At 46.0% G+C, this 14,216-nt stretch overlaps 1 protein-coding gene across 1 annotated transcript in view; it reads right to left on the bottom strand.

Moving 5' to 3' along the window:
• FBXO16 (F-box protein 16) overlaps positions 1-14,216 on the bottom strand; it is a 39,503-nt gene that overhangs the window by 8,209 nt on the left and 17,078 nt on the right. Inside the window, 5 exon segments of the mRNA XM_040599524.1 lie at positions 539-542; positions 1,115-1,297; positions 9,055-9,260; positions 10,162-10,326; positions 11,675-11,881. Coding sequence (XP_040455458.1) covers positions 539-542; positions 1,115-1,297; positions 9,055-9,260; positions 10,162-10,326; positions 11,675-11,881 — 765 coding nt within the window.

Below are 14,216 nucleotides of genomic sequence, written 5' to 3'. Positions count from 1 at the left end.
CATGGTGGGAGTCAGACCAGGTGCTTGTGCCTTCCTGACTGGGGGTTGCAGTTAAGTAACTCTGAAGAACACATAACTTTCCTAAAATCTGGGGAAAGAAAATCAAATTCATGACTTTTTACCCTGAAATAAGATTCTTTCACTTCTGGACTGACAACAAAAGAACTTTAAATTTGAAACGGGAAGCTGTGGTGGAAAGAAAGGGCACTCTGATCTAAGGGTGACAGAGGAAGCCATTGGAGAATGGAAATTGTAAGACACAGGCTGAATTATTTTTTTAATTATATTTTCCGTTCTTTAACACTGAATCTGTTTCCTTGCTCATACAGACAGGCTGTATTTGGGTCAGGAGCATGCCTCCCAATCTCAGGAGACAATGCCTCTCTTTTATGTAAACCTTCCTTAGCTCAACTCACATGCGTTCCTTGGCTTTTGTCACTTAGGAAGCATGCTTCCAGGTCTGCAACCCAACCCCTTCCCGCCCCCCCCCCCCTGCCCCCCCCCCCCCCCCCCCCCCCCCCCCCCCCCCCCCCGATACACTTCTGAGCATGTCCTCCTGGCAGTTATTTGTGGCTGTATCTACAAAAGCTTAGACCCACGATGCTTTCTGGAAGCCTGACTTCCCTAGACTCCTTTCATGTGAAGATGCCCTATTTTACCAGCAACGAGCACAATGAATCCTCAGTATTAAGACCTTGGGGCTGCTTGCTCAGGCTCAGCGCAATGAACAGAGAATAAACTAACATCAAACTGCAATGATCAAAAGTTGCGAGAGCAGAAGAGAAGCTTTGGGAAGAGATGCAAGTGTCGTAAGAGAATTGATCCGGCACTTTGTAAAGCATGGAAACAGACTGTCGGGATGCCATGCAGGAAGCAAAGTGAGGGAGGAGCAGATAACAAGGTCACCGTCTACACACAGACAGCTTCTGTCCTGTTCCCACAGAAGGCAGAGGGACTGTATCTAGCCTGCAATGAGAGATTGCCCCAGGGCAGCCAGACATGGGGTGCTTTGTGTCCTCCTTCTGCCCAGGTATCTCCCTCAGGGACAAGCAGATGTGCCTGGCAGCCTACCTACAGCAGGAGCAAAGCCTCACAGGTACCTCAGCTAAGTAACAGCTCTCAGCTAAAATGTTCTTGGGTAGACCTGACACTGCGCCCTGGCTGATGTAATGACAAGCCGGTGATACTTGCCAGTGATTTTGCCTTCTGGAGCTTATTAGATCCACGACCCACTCTCTTTTTTTTCTCAGCTGCCTGCCGGCTAAGGTCTGGGGTCTCCCCTCCTCCTTTCTTTCTCCTGCAGAGTAGAACAGAATAGTATTAAAAAGTGCTATGGAGTTGCTTCCCAGGGGCTGAGAAAAAGAAAATCCCTTACGGTATTACCACCCAAAAATACATGGTTTAAGGTAACACATTTTATCTTGCACCTGAGTCAGACCAAGAGTGCACAGATACCACGGCTCAGAGGTGGGTGATAACTTGCTATTTTTAAAGTTATGGTAACTTTATAGCACTCAAATACATGCCTTTAGCTTGAGACTTACTGATTTAAGCTAAATCCACTAACATGTTACATCAGCTTAGGGGAATTCACAGAAAGGCAACTTTAGCTACATCAGTTTGAGAGTTTTCAGTGATGCCTGTAACATACATAAGGCTAAAGGACTGTCCCTCCAACAAGTTATTTATTGACTGTTTTTATAGCCAGATACTTCTTGTATATGTATATGTATAAATTCATAAATTTATATGTGGCTTTTCTTAAAGTCAATACAATAACTGGCAGAACAGGAATATTCCAGAGCGTGAAAATTAAGTGAAGTACACTGGAATGTGTCCAGTTGCCACATTTTTCCAATATCAGGAGTAAAAACCATACTATGAGGAAGGTTTTTTAAGAACTCAGGTAGATTCATAAACACACATGCTCTGAAGGCATTCATTCCCCATCCACGTTCAAACTCTTCAATACAGAATTAATTAATTTAAAGCAGCAACTCTGTGTGCTCTCTGAGTGCATCTCCCAGCTCCATCACCAGCATCTCTGGATTCCTGGAAGGCACGCTAAAAAGCACAGTATGAATACGAAATCATGAATAAAAAGGGTGGAAACAGACTCTAAAAAGCAACTTTTATCCTATAAAGAAACAGAGCCACACCACAAAACACACACATCCTCCAAAGCAACACCAGCACAGATCTGGTATTTACTCATCCCAGAGCAGCTGCAGCTCAAAAACCATAAAGACAAATCAGACATTATTTCAAATAGCAGATTGAGGAAATCTGCAATGTGTTTATAAACACTTATAAAAAACTTCACTAACCATCAAGAGAGAAAATTCAATCAAAAATATTATTATGGGGAATGAACTGGTCATCTTGGCGGACTTGACAGTGTCAAGTTTATGGTTGGACTCCATGATTTTAAAGGTCTTCTCCAGCCTAAATGATGCTATGATTCTATGATCTTCAGACAGAATGCAGACCTGGCCTTGTGGTTGTAAATTAAGGTATTAACCTCTACTGCTGTGTGCTAGTGTCCATGCTCCTGGTGTCAGAGCACCGCCCTGCAGCGGGTCACCACCATGATCTCACTTCAAGGTTAGGAAAACATAAGCAGTGAGGATGAGTTTCTCAAGGCTGCAAAGGAAAAGGGCATCAGAGCTGGGAGGAGGACAGCAGGTCTCTCACCCCCGGTGCTGAACTCGGTGTTTCTCACCCTGCTTTCCTCCCTTAAGGAACATTTTTAATTCCCACAAACCTAACAGGCAGACAATACTGGGCTGACTATTCAGAAACATGAAAAACAAGAGACAAGCGTTAGGATTTGGAAGGACAGCAGAACCCTGTGCCCTTCTCACGCAAGCGAGCCCCTTTTTGTCAGAAACTGGGCCCAGGCTGCTGACAGAACAATTACTGAAAGTAATTATTTTCTCGTTGGGTAAACACTCCAGCACAATATGCAACTGTTTTTAGAGCCAGCCTATGTCCATAAATTATCTAACTGAATTAGCGCTGGCTTCCAGAAGCTCAAACTGGTTGCAGGGGGGAAGGAGCTTGCCTTTTGGCTGAGCTGTTGTGATGAGAAGTAGCAAGGCTCCTTCTTGAGGCACAAGGACACAATTTTGGCAGGGGTCCAGCGCTAGGCTAGAATTGGAATTCATTATTCATGATAAAGTGGGAGGCAAATCTTTTGATTTATTGGCAACAAGCAGTGCAAACACCAGATGCCTTCCAGCAGAACCGCACATATATGGACCGAAAGAGCGAGCCCTCCTGGTTCTTTTAAGCAGACTCTGGTCCCAGAGAAAATTTGCTAACTTGGTTCTACGCTTTAGATAAGAATCTTCCACTTCACCTCTGCAATATTGCTTTGTGCCCAGAGACAAATCCATCCTTGCTTGTCTCTCTTTGTATGTCAACAAAAAGGTACCTGGACAATTCAGGCAGAAAATAAACCAGACCTACCAGAAATCATCCTGATGATAAATTGCACATATACATGCAGCAACAGCAAAAGTCACAGCTATAATTCTGCTGAGGGATTTTGATAACCCCTTCCAGGCAATTTGTAATTCAACCCCTGTCTGTATCTCATCTCTATTGTCTCACCACTCCCTTGACTATGCATCTGATCATTGCTCTTCTTAATTTCACTGCTCAGTGACTGTGAAGCTTTTCCCACACCATCCCATCTAAGCCAAATAACCTCTCAGTGAACACATTCAGGGATCTTCGTCCCATCTCCTTCATGCTGCAGTGATGTTTGTCACTGAGGCTCCTGGGTGCCATTCAGGTTTTATAGTACAAGCTCATGCCTTTCTGAGCAAGCAGCAAAAAAAATCCATCAGAAAAAAAGCCAAACAAACAAAAAAAAAGCAGCCAAACCTCCATTATCATCCAGATTGCAAATTAACACCGGTATGCCATTTTTGGGGGACTACCAGCTGTGGCACAGTGTTATGATTCTTCTCCCCAGTGATGTGAAGCACCAGCACTGTCCAGGCCAAACCCTGATCCATTTGCTCTACATAAATCTATTAGTTTTTCAAAGGTAAATACCCAATTATAGTCTTATAGCCTGAAGTATATGTTTTGTCCCCTTTTAGGACTCCCTTTGTCTCCGCCTCCCTGCATAAGTGAGAATTGACTACAGCTTGTTACACATCCCATGTTTCATTTTTTTTAGCTAAGCAAGGGTAAGTTCTCTGTCATGAATTCACAGTGGTGTAGTTTTGATACTGCTGTGGAACGGAGCATGTAGCTAATGACTCTTCTCAAAAGGCCAACAAAGAAAGAGATGAGAACTCTGCCATTTAAATGACAACATTTCAGCTGCAGTGTGGACACCCTGTTATGATGAACAGGAGAGTTCTCATCTCTTTTTGGACCAGAAAACAAGTGTAGAGTGAGGGCCAGCTCAGAGATGTTAACCCAGTCCAGAGCTAGGAAAAACTTTATTTTTTCAGCACCTCATAAATTTTGCAAAATTTAACCTGACATTAGGCAGGTTAACTTTGATTCAAAGAAGGAGCCAGTGACTAGTCTCACACATTGCTTTGATGATGGCGTCAGGTATTCCTTTGATGTAATCTTGTTTATTCACAAAACATTTTCTACAAGTCCAGTTTTCCTCAGCACAGCAGAACTCAAATGGAAAGAATGGTTTGTTGGCTCACCACTTGCTGGTCAACCTGCTGGTCTACAAGTGCTCTCTCCAGTCCTTCTCTCTCAGCCATCCCTTCGGCTTTCTGCTGCTTCTCTGCAAGTTTGCTGCATCTTTTCACGCATGCTTATGACCTCAAGAAAATACTTGTTCCTCTCTATATGCATTCAGACTGCAGCAAAACCAATGTCCTCTTCCAGACTACCTTTGCAAAACCCTGTGTTTTGGGAAATCACTCTTATTGTTTTAGGAATCTCAATTTACCTAGATTTCATTGCTTCAACATTAATTTTTCATGAAGAGCGGTTGTTATGCCCTTGAGCTCCAAGAATTCATCTAATCTGAAGAATAACTATACCTAACACAGCCTGGGGGCTCAGAGATTTTTATCTTGGTTCTCTGTTCTACTTTACAACCCTGTGCACTGGTCAGGCAGGGTCTGCCTGAGCCTGTAGGCTGCAGTGAGGTAGATCATCTTGCACAGCATTCACAGGACACTCCTAACAACCTACTAGAGACTCACAGTTGGCAGAGCATGACCATCAGCCACCCAAAACAATGCTTGGCATCACAGAGGGGCACTCTGACAACTTTACCATTGCACTACCATTGACAGGCAACCTACAGCCGCCCAAGCCACCCATTAGCGGCTGCTGCCACCTCCAACAACAGTCTGCGCTTAGGCTGGGAGAGCTGGGGTGGCTCAGCCTGGGGAAGAGAAGGCTCCGGGGAGACCTTAGAGCACCTGCCAGTGACAGACCAACCTGATCTCCCTTCACAACAAGGTGACCCTCAGTGGATGAGGGAAGGCTGTGGATGTCTGCCTGGACCTTAGTGAAGCCTTTTTACACTGTCTCCCGCAGCATCTCCTGGAGAACCCGGCCGCTCATGGCTGGGACGGGGGTGCTCTACACCAGGTTAAAAGCTGGCTGGGCGGCCGAGCCCAACGAGTGGTGGGGAATGGAGTCACCTCCCGCTGGTGGCCGGTCACCCGGGGTGCTCCCCAGGGATCCGTGCTGGGGCCGGTGCTCTTTAACATCAGTGATCTGGACAAGGGGATCGAGCGCAGCCTGTGGGTGATGCCGGGCTGGGGGGAGCGTCGCTCTGCTGGAGGGTCAGCGGGGGGGTCTGGGCAGGCTGGATCGATGAGCCGCGGCCAATTGCGTGAGGGTCACCCCGGGCGGTGCCGGCCCCGCGCTGGGGTCACACCAGCCCCAGGCAGCTGCGGGCCGGGGCCGGGGGCTGGGAACTGCCCGGCGGGAAAGGGCCGGGGGGGCTGGGCGGCAGCGGCTGGGCATGAGCCGGCAGCGAGCCCAGGTGGCCGAGGCCAGCGGCACCCTGGCTGGTGTCAGCCATGGCGTGGCCAGCAGGGCCGGGGCAGGGACCGTCCCCCTGCGCTGGGCACCGGTGCGGCCGCCCCTCGAGCCCTGGGGTCCGTTCTGGCCCCTCACCCCCAGACAGAGCTTGGGGGGCCGGAGCGTGTCCAGAGCTGGGCAGGGGGCTGGGGCAGGGGCTGGGGCACCAGTCTGATGGGGGGGCTGGGGGGTCAGCCTCGAGAGGAGGGGGGTCAGAAGAGATCTCACTCTTTACAGCTACCTGGAAGGAGGCTGCAGTGTGGTGGCATTTGGTCTCTTTTCCCAGATAACAACCAACAGGACAAGAGGAAACAATCTCAGGTTGCACCAGGGCAGGTTTAGGCTGGACATCAAGAAAAATCTCTTCACCGAAAGGGTGTCCAGCACTGGGCCAGGCTGCCCAGGAGGGTGTTTGTCACCATCCCTGGAAGTGTTTGAAAAACACTTAATGTTCTAAAAAACATTTTAAACATTAAAAAACATTTAGAAAATGCATAGATGTGTTGCTTAGGGACATGGATTAGTGGTAGATTTGGCAACGGTTGAAGGTGATGATCTTAAAAGGTCCTTTCCAACCAGAATGATTCTATGATTCTATGATCCTATGATAGGACATGGGGGAATGGCTTCAAACGAAAGAAGTTAGATTTAGATTAGATGCTAGAAATAAATTCTTCCCTGTGTGGGCGGCGAGGCGCTGGCCCAGGCTGCCCAGAGCAGCTGTGGGTGCCCCATCCCTGGCAGGGCTCAAGGCCAGGCTGGACGGGGCTGGGGGCAGCCTGGGCTGGGGGCAGGGGTCCCTGCCTGTGGCAGGGGGGTGGGAACTGGATGGTCTTTAAGGTCCCTTCCAACGTAAACCATCCTATGACATGATTCTATGAACAGTCCAGCATGAAAGCTGGTGTCTGACTGCTCCTGCTGCAGATAGGGAGCCAGGTGAAGTGCTGAAGACCCGATCCTTGGGCAGCTGCCTAGAGGCAAAGGATGGAGGACACAATACAGAGCCTTAGCGGGACGACTTCTGGGATGTGGCTGCAGAGGTGATTCTGTCAGCAATGAATCCACAGAAAAGAAGCACCAGAACATCATTATGTGAGTGGGAAGCTGGGTCAGCACCTGAAACGGCGCACCTGTGTTGCTAAATAATCATTATAGATGAGACTACACACTAGCAATTACTTTCAGCTTAAGTGATATTAAAGGGAGATCCTTGATAAACAAGCAAATCTCACTGAATTAATTTCTCTTGCAATAATCCTCTATAATTACGGATAAATGCCAGATTTGCTAGAACACTCAGCATTAAAATATTCTCCATTGCACAAATGGAGAGAGGCTCAAATCTCACTTTGGAGAAGAAAACAGTCAGTGTGCTTACTGTATTAGTGTGCATTTGTTTCTGGTTGTCAGCTGCATCTACAGCTCAGTGCTGGAACAAGCAACTTTTAAACTTTTCTAGCAAGGCTTGTTCCACTTTTGACACTGAGTCACGAACAGCACAAGGGAACTATAAACCTCACAGCAACATTTGGAAGCGGCTATATAGAAACATTTAGCACAATTGAAAAATAGCATCTGGACATCCATTTGCAACAAGAGGCATTTTGTCAAAATACTTCATTAAAAGCCTCAAAGAACTCTACCCAAAATGGTGCTAGGGTTTGGAAACATACCAAAGAAAGAGGGTGAGGTGGAAACTGGAAAGCTCTTTGAAGTAGTGCGGTATCCTAGGACTAGGGGACGCGGATTAAAAAATGATTCATAAAAGGCTTTTGCTCAGACACTGGGAACTTTGTGGAACACCCCAGAGGAGTGGTGGGTCCTGCAAAGTTAATCACATTGAGAAAGAGTCTACGTGAGTGCACGACTGCTTAGCCAAATAATCACTCTGCTGGGGTAATTCATGGGTTGATTGTTCCTGTGCACAGGGCTAATCTCAGCTCTATCAGTTATTTACTTAAAGTACAGTCTGGATCCTTTCATTGTGGCTCAATTGGTTCCCAAGGTTTTTGTTGGCACAGTGCAGAGGAATCTCCTCCTCTCTGCATGTTCGGTTGGGTGAGAGTCTGTGCTGTCTTTTTCACTGGGACTCATACAGGAACCAGGCAACGGTCAAGCTAATCCATTTACCTGTTCACCAGCCGCAAATTAATGACAGTACTGCCAGTTGCACAAGTTACTGCACATCAGCTGAACTGAGGAAACTGCTGTGAGCCCCTGAAGGACAAGAGGTGGTATTAACAGAGACTCAAATGAGAAATGAGCCAAACACTGCACGCAGGTGACTACCGCAGCCTCCTTGCAATTGCTCCTACTGGTGCTTGTTAATGCACAGAAATTTGACCACAGATCTAAGATTCTGAAAATATCTTATGCCAGATGTGTCAAAGGAAAACAAGAGACAGGCCCAACACATGTCTATGTGCAAAACTATGCTTCAGGATGGAAATGTCTTTCTCTTGCCAGCCGCTGACCGCACAATCCTGGGGGCCCAAGAACTGATGGATCTAGGCAGATGCAAATACTATTCACTACTTAAATGTTCCATAGTACATACATACTCTTACACCTGCACACCCATTCAATCACCTAAATCTCTTTTGAATCAGATCCTTGAAGTGATAGAATTATATTTCATCACAATTAATTCATTCTTCCTCTTCTGCACAAAATATGCAATGCCTCTCAACCTTGCAGCTTCCTTTAAAAACTCTTGAACAAACTCTTGTCCTGATTCCTCCCATTACAGCTGTGTAACGTCCCCAGGAGTTACAGCCTATTTTATAGGCAGCCACTAACAAGCTGTGCCCATGCTCTGTGCTGAAAGGACACAAAGTAGTGCAGCTGCAACTACAACAGGACCAAGATCAAGCCAAAAAAAGCCAAAAGAGCAGCAACGTGGGTTTGCAACCAGCTTGCTGAACTATAAGGCTTCCAGGAAGCCTGGAGCACAGGCAGAGTGAGCTTGTAAAGGACGCAGATGCCCTATGTTGCAGAAAAAGCAAAAGGGAAGAGAGATCAAGCTCTTACGCCTGCCTAGCCTGCTCGATGGGATGGTAGTTGTCGAGGTAGTTGAATCGGATGGTGTCCGTAGGATGCTTGTCTGATGAACGCCACGGTGGGAGCTCTTTTTTCTCCTTGTTTATCTTCCTTCCTGGCACAGGAAGTTTTGCCTCTGGGATGTTGCTTCTTACCGGTTGCACATCAATAACTACAAACTCATCCTTTGAAGGAGTCTAGTAAAAGACATTAGAAGAAGAAAATAAGTTTTAGCCTATAATGAAAAGGAGATCTATTTTGCCTAACTTTAGACTTCTAAGAATTGGGTATTAATTCAAAAGTAGTCTCTCCAGGTTCTGTTATGGTCAGTGGACAGAAATAGGTACCCTGACAGTGCATACCATCACCCATGTCCCATAATCTGTGTTGAGATGAACTGAGCTGCTTTTGACGTGAATTGGCTTCTCTCTATTGACTACAGACAATCTACAGGGGAGTTTGGTTAAAATTAAGAGAGCCGAGTTCTGAATTCAGGGCAGAAGAATCCCACCCTCGCAGCCCTGCAAACCAGGCATGATATCAATGAATGCCAGGAGAAAGCAGTGGCTACTGAGTAATGCTCCACCGCCCCAAAATGGCCCTGCCACCTTTGAAGAAGAAAGAAAGAGACAACACTAAGGACTGTAACAGGCATAATGGGTATTTTTTTCCTTTCCACTAGGTAAATTCCAACTCTGAAATGTCAGCAGGGGTGATGCTGAGTACCCCACCTCTGCTTATCAGACTAAGGCAAGCTGTCATATGCTCTATAACCTGGGGAAGAGAGAGGAACAGCCTTGAGTTCTGGAGAGGGAACTCTAAAGGTCTGCTTCAGAACACCCGGAAAGGATAGCAGTGTGAGACCTTGGGGACTGCTTCTCCTAACCAATGAGATTTTCACTTCTCCCCTACCAGGGATGGATGATGGGAAAGTAAAACACATGGTAACACATGAGTTTAGATTCTACTTTAAAATAATGTGTCGTCCATTTTACTAGTGGGAGATTACAGAAAGATAAAGAGCCAAAGGGGTTAGGAACCCAACCAGCCCAGTTTTCCCAGCGGACCCAGACATCTCTAGAGGTGGTAGGTATGTACCTTTGGTCTCGTGACATGCAGCTCTTTTACCATCTCAATGTAATGTTTCTTCCAGATTCCTTGCTCAAAGGGGGTTGGAGAGAAGTTGATGTACCAGCCGAAACGCAGGCATTTCAGCATCCAGAGCTGATCCAGTTCAGACAGGTACTTCCAGTACCAGCTCACCTGTGAATGCTCAGTAAGGTGAAAACTTTGGGATCTGAAGCATCCAAGATTGCAGCCAGAGCCTTCTGTGCTGTGGATGCAATTTCCTTATGTCCTTAAAGTAGTATAATTCTTTAGCACTGTTTATGCTCCATTTAAACCTTTAATTAAACCATTTAAACCCTTCAAGGTCTTCATGACATGCTCAGTGCTGAAGTGTTAGCTGATCTCCACCCCAGCACAAGGTGAAACAGTCCAAAAATCATGGGCCAAGAGGAAAGGTTTCAGCTTGTTTGGGGCAACTTCCTGCACTTTTAGTCAATACACAAACAGTAGTTGGAATAAAGCCTGTTTCCACCGAGAAAACAGCATCAATAAACTCAAGTCTGACAAACCCATTCTGAATGTTTTCTCCCTGTTCATGCTCTGCTGTTACACTCCATCACACAGTCACCTTGTGTACAATGTTTGTTCCAGCTTAAGGACAAAGATCATCTATTGGCACTGCCATACTTACAATAGCAGCTGTCCAACGACATGACACAAGTAGCACTGTAAAGACCTTTCTTTCTGAGGAAGTAATTTCCTAACCTGTCTTCTCCCTGCCTGTGAATGAATAGTGTGAGTTGCATCCACATAAAACATGAAATGTTGGAGAAAGATACTAAAGCAAGCTTTAAACAAGCTTAGGTTTTGATATATTTGTAGTATTATATAAAGTACTATGTTAGGGCAGTAATAATGTCAACAGTATCTGAACTTATTCATTCAGAACCACTTTGGGCATCACCTCACAGTACTTTATCTCATGCAAACATATTTCTGGAGTCTTAGCAACTGTGCTCAAAAGCACATCTGTAATTTCTCTGCTTCTCCACATCCAACACTTTACCCTCAAGCATTTTAAAGGATCTGTTTTTCTTAAAGCATTGCGTGCAGTTCTTTGCAACTAGCACAAGTCAATACTTTTCAAAGCAATTAATGATTCTGCACACAGTGTAGGGCACTTCAAAAGAATGTGATTTTCAGAAAGTTCCAGACTTCTTTCCTGGGAAGAACTGGTCTTGTAAAGTGCCCAATTTTAAATGCCTTAGAGCTGAGCATCTAAAATTACTCTCCACTTTTGCAATTCTTGGCCAATCTGGCTTTATTTAGGATTTGTGGAAGTGTTGCATTCAGTTTCATACAAGCGCCACTAAGCATTTGGCACCAGGCTGCCAAGTCAGAAGACATCCTTGCATTATGAAGAGCAGCACTGGTTATGTCTTTGCTGAAAACCAGTGCTGATTTGTTTTTTGTTTGTTTCTTTGTTTGTTTTAACTAGCTTGACCTGGCTTTCTGAACATTAGGTACGTGTTGGCTTTTTTACCTGTGCACATCGACAGAGGCTCCGTGGGTCCAGGAAAGAAAAGATGTACAAAGACAGGACTCTAGGCAGCCTTGTGGTAAAATCTAGAGCCTCGGTGGGGACTCGATCCTGTAGCTGCTGGGAACAGAATTTCTGCTGTGACAGGGAGCAGCGTTCCAACAGGTCCACCAGGATCCTCCGCCTCTGACCATCTGTCCACTTGTCAAACTGAAAAAAGGAGTTTCAGGTTCTGAGAAACCAGAGAATCCGCTTCTTAAAATAAAGCACATATTTAAGGCAAGGGAAAGTGCATAAGCAGCAGCTTCTGGTGACTCATTCAAGAGCAAAGCACGTAGGAACTGGGAACAAATGGAGAGGTTACATTAAAAGAAACTCTGAAGCCATGTAACATATGATTTATAATCCTCAAAGGATCCAGGACAGCCGAGTCCAGGACACACTCATGCTCACAAGACTCTTTGCTCCTGGGACGAGCTCTGAGACTTGGATTCACTCATGGAAAGGAGGAGACTCAAATGTGTGTTTGCAGGATCAGGTCGCAAATTACCATGAGTGCACTGGTGATATTGGAGTGCCTCACCATTTGTAAAGTATTTATTCTCACAATCTCACTGCATGGGAGAGAAATCCCCACTACTGAGAAGTGGGGCAAAGAGAAACTAAATCAGCTGCCCATGTCTCACAAGGAAAATCTGCAGCACAGGTCCGGCAGCACAGTAACTAAGATTTTTCACAGCATTTCTGTGCTTATGACACATATCTAAAGAGGAAGATTAAAACGTTGTGGGAAGAAATGAGCACTTAGGTAACCACACAAGCATGTATCGCTTTGCTCTGATGGCAACAATGCTGGATTGAGCGGAGTGGGGCAGAGCTGTGTAAACAGGGTGGGAGCAACTGTGGCGGTAGCTGGTGTTTAACTGGTGTTGATACCAGAGGATGGAAAGGGCCCTGTCAGCAGGAACCTCCAGGGAGGAGACTGACCTCATCACCACAATCTGTGCAATCTGCCTCAAAACCTGTAAGAGCAGTCCTGGCTTGGAGGGCAGCGCGGAGTGCCAGAAGGGAGGCAATGTCAAAGGACCACGGCGCTGCAGACAGGATCAGCCGGAATCCCCGCTGGGAACTGCAGGCTACAGAGTGTCAGGGTTAAAGATGGCTTTCTGGAGGTGAAACAGGGATTTCGGAGAAGTCCCACTTTATCCTCCCTCCTAGCACAGCAAGAGCAGCCTCGACCCAAACTCACCTTCCTTTCAAAGGGGAAACAACTGTTTGGGGAATCCCCCTGTTTGGGGAATGCTGCTTTTCCCCATTTGTTTCTTTCTCATGCCTTGGCCATCCCCAAAACACACACCCTGCTTTCACCCCAAAACACACACCCTGCTTTCACAGGACTGTTTCCTGAAGCCAGCTTTCCACAGCTGACAACTTTCTCTCGATAGGTCAAATCACAGCGCAATAATTTATGCATTTAAACTCAGGGGCACGTAAAGTCCTTAGTTAAATTTACCTCCAAAAATTAACAGTAATAAAAAAACCCACGCAGTTCTTCCAAGATTTTTTTTTTTAATATTGTGGGTAAATGGTTTAATGTCCAATGTCCCTTCCTTTCCCTTTCAGAATAAAACAGACTAGAAATTCAGGTTGGGGTTTTTTTCCTCTGCTGCCCACCCCCAAAATCTGCAGACAAGTGGAGGACTGGCAGAATAACAGTTTAAAATGTGCTGTGCAGATGAAAGGTAATTGAGAAGTAATTTCTTTCCAGATCATTCTAAAGAACCCTTTGTTTCTTTCTTATTTTTACTTGGATGTATTTAATTCTAGTACTGAAGAATAAACTCTATGGAGTAAATAGCTCTTCTCCTTCTTGCAAACACCTCTGCAAGACCTTCAAGAAGGTCAGCATGAAGAAAGGGTTGAATTAGCATTCCTGAAATCCCTGAGAGATGAAAAGCTGAATAGAAAAAAGCTCCCAAATGTCCACGCTTTTTCAGATACAGACAGTGAATTAAGGAATACACCCTTTTCCTCCCATCCCTGTTTTGCATATAACTTTCACCTCTAATGATGTTTAGCAGAGTACTAAGGAAAAACTGAAGCAAGACCTTTGGATTTGGGGCTTAGGAACATGTTCCCCAACGATAAAATCAAACCAGAGGGGGAACAGAGGAGGTCCTGCCTGTCCCCTTCTCACCCTCACCTGTCACACGGTGAAGGGGGAAACTGCTGCTGCACGCACAGCTTCTTCCCCATTGCATTCAGCAGCAGCCAAGTAGTTAAGCAGGCATAATTTGTCACTTTTCCAGTATTAACAAGCATGTCCCCATCCTACATTTGGCTGCCTTTCTCCACAGTTCCTCCCCTCGCATGTGATTACAGCAACCCAACCAGTTGGACCGGATTCCCCTTTTCCAAGGGCTGCACCTTCTCCATCCCCAGCCAGGCACACTTTTTCCCCTTGCCGTGCCTTTCCCGCAGCCCTGCCGAACAATGTCTCCCCAGGGACTGAATGACATAAGGCTACGCTGTCAATGCAGAGAGC

The sequence above is a fragment of the Falco naumanni genome, chromosome 6 (genome assembly GCF_017639655.2).
Source record: "Falco naumanni isolate bFalNau1 chromosome 6, bFalNau1.pat, whole genome shotgun sequence".
Classification (NCBI taxonomy): Eukaryota; Metazoa; Chordata; class Aves; order Falconiformes; family Falconidae; genus Falco; species Falco naumanni.
The sequence above is the reverse complement of the archived record's forward strand: the minus strand, read 5'-3'. Positions and strand labels throughout refer to the sequence as shown.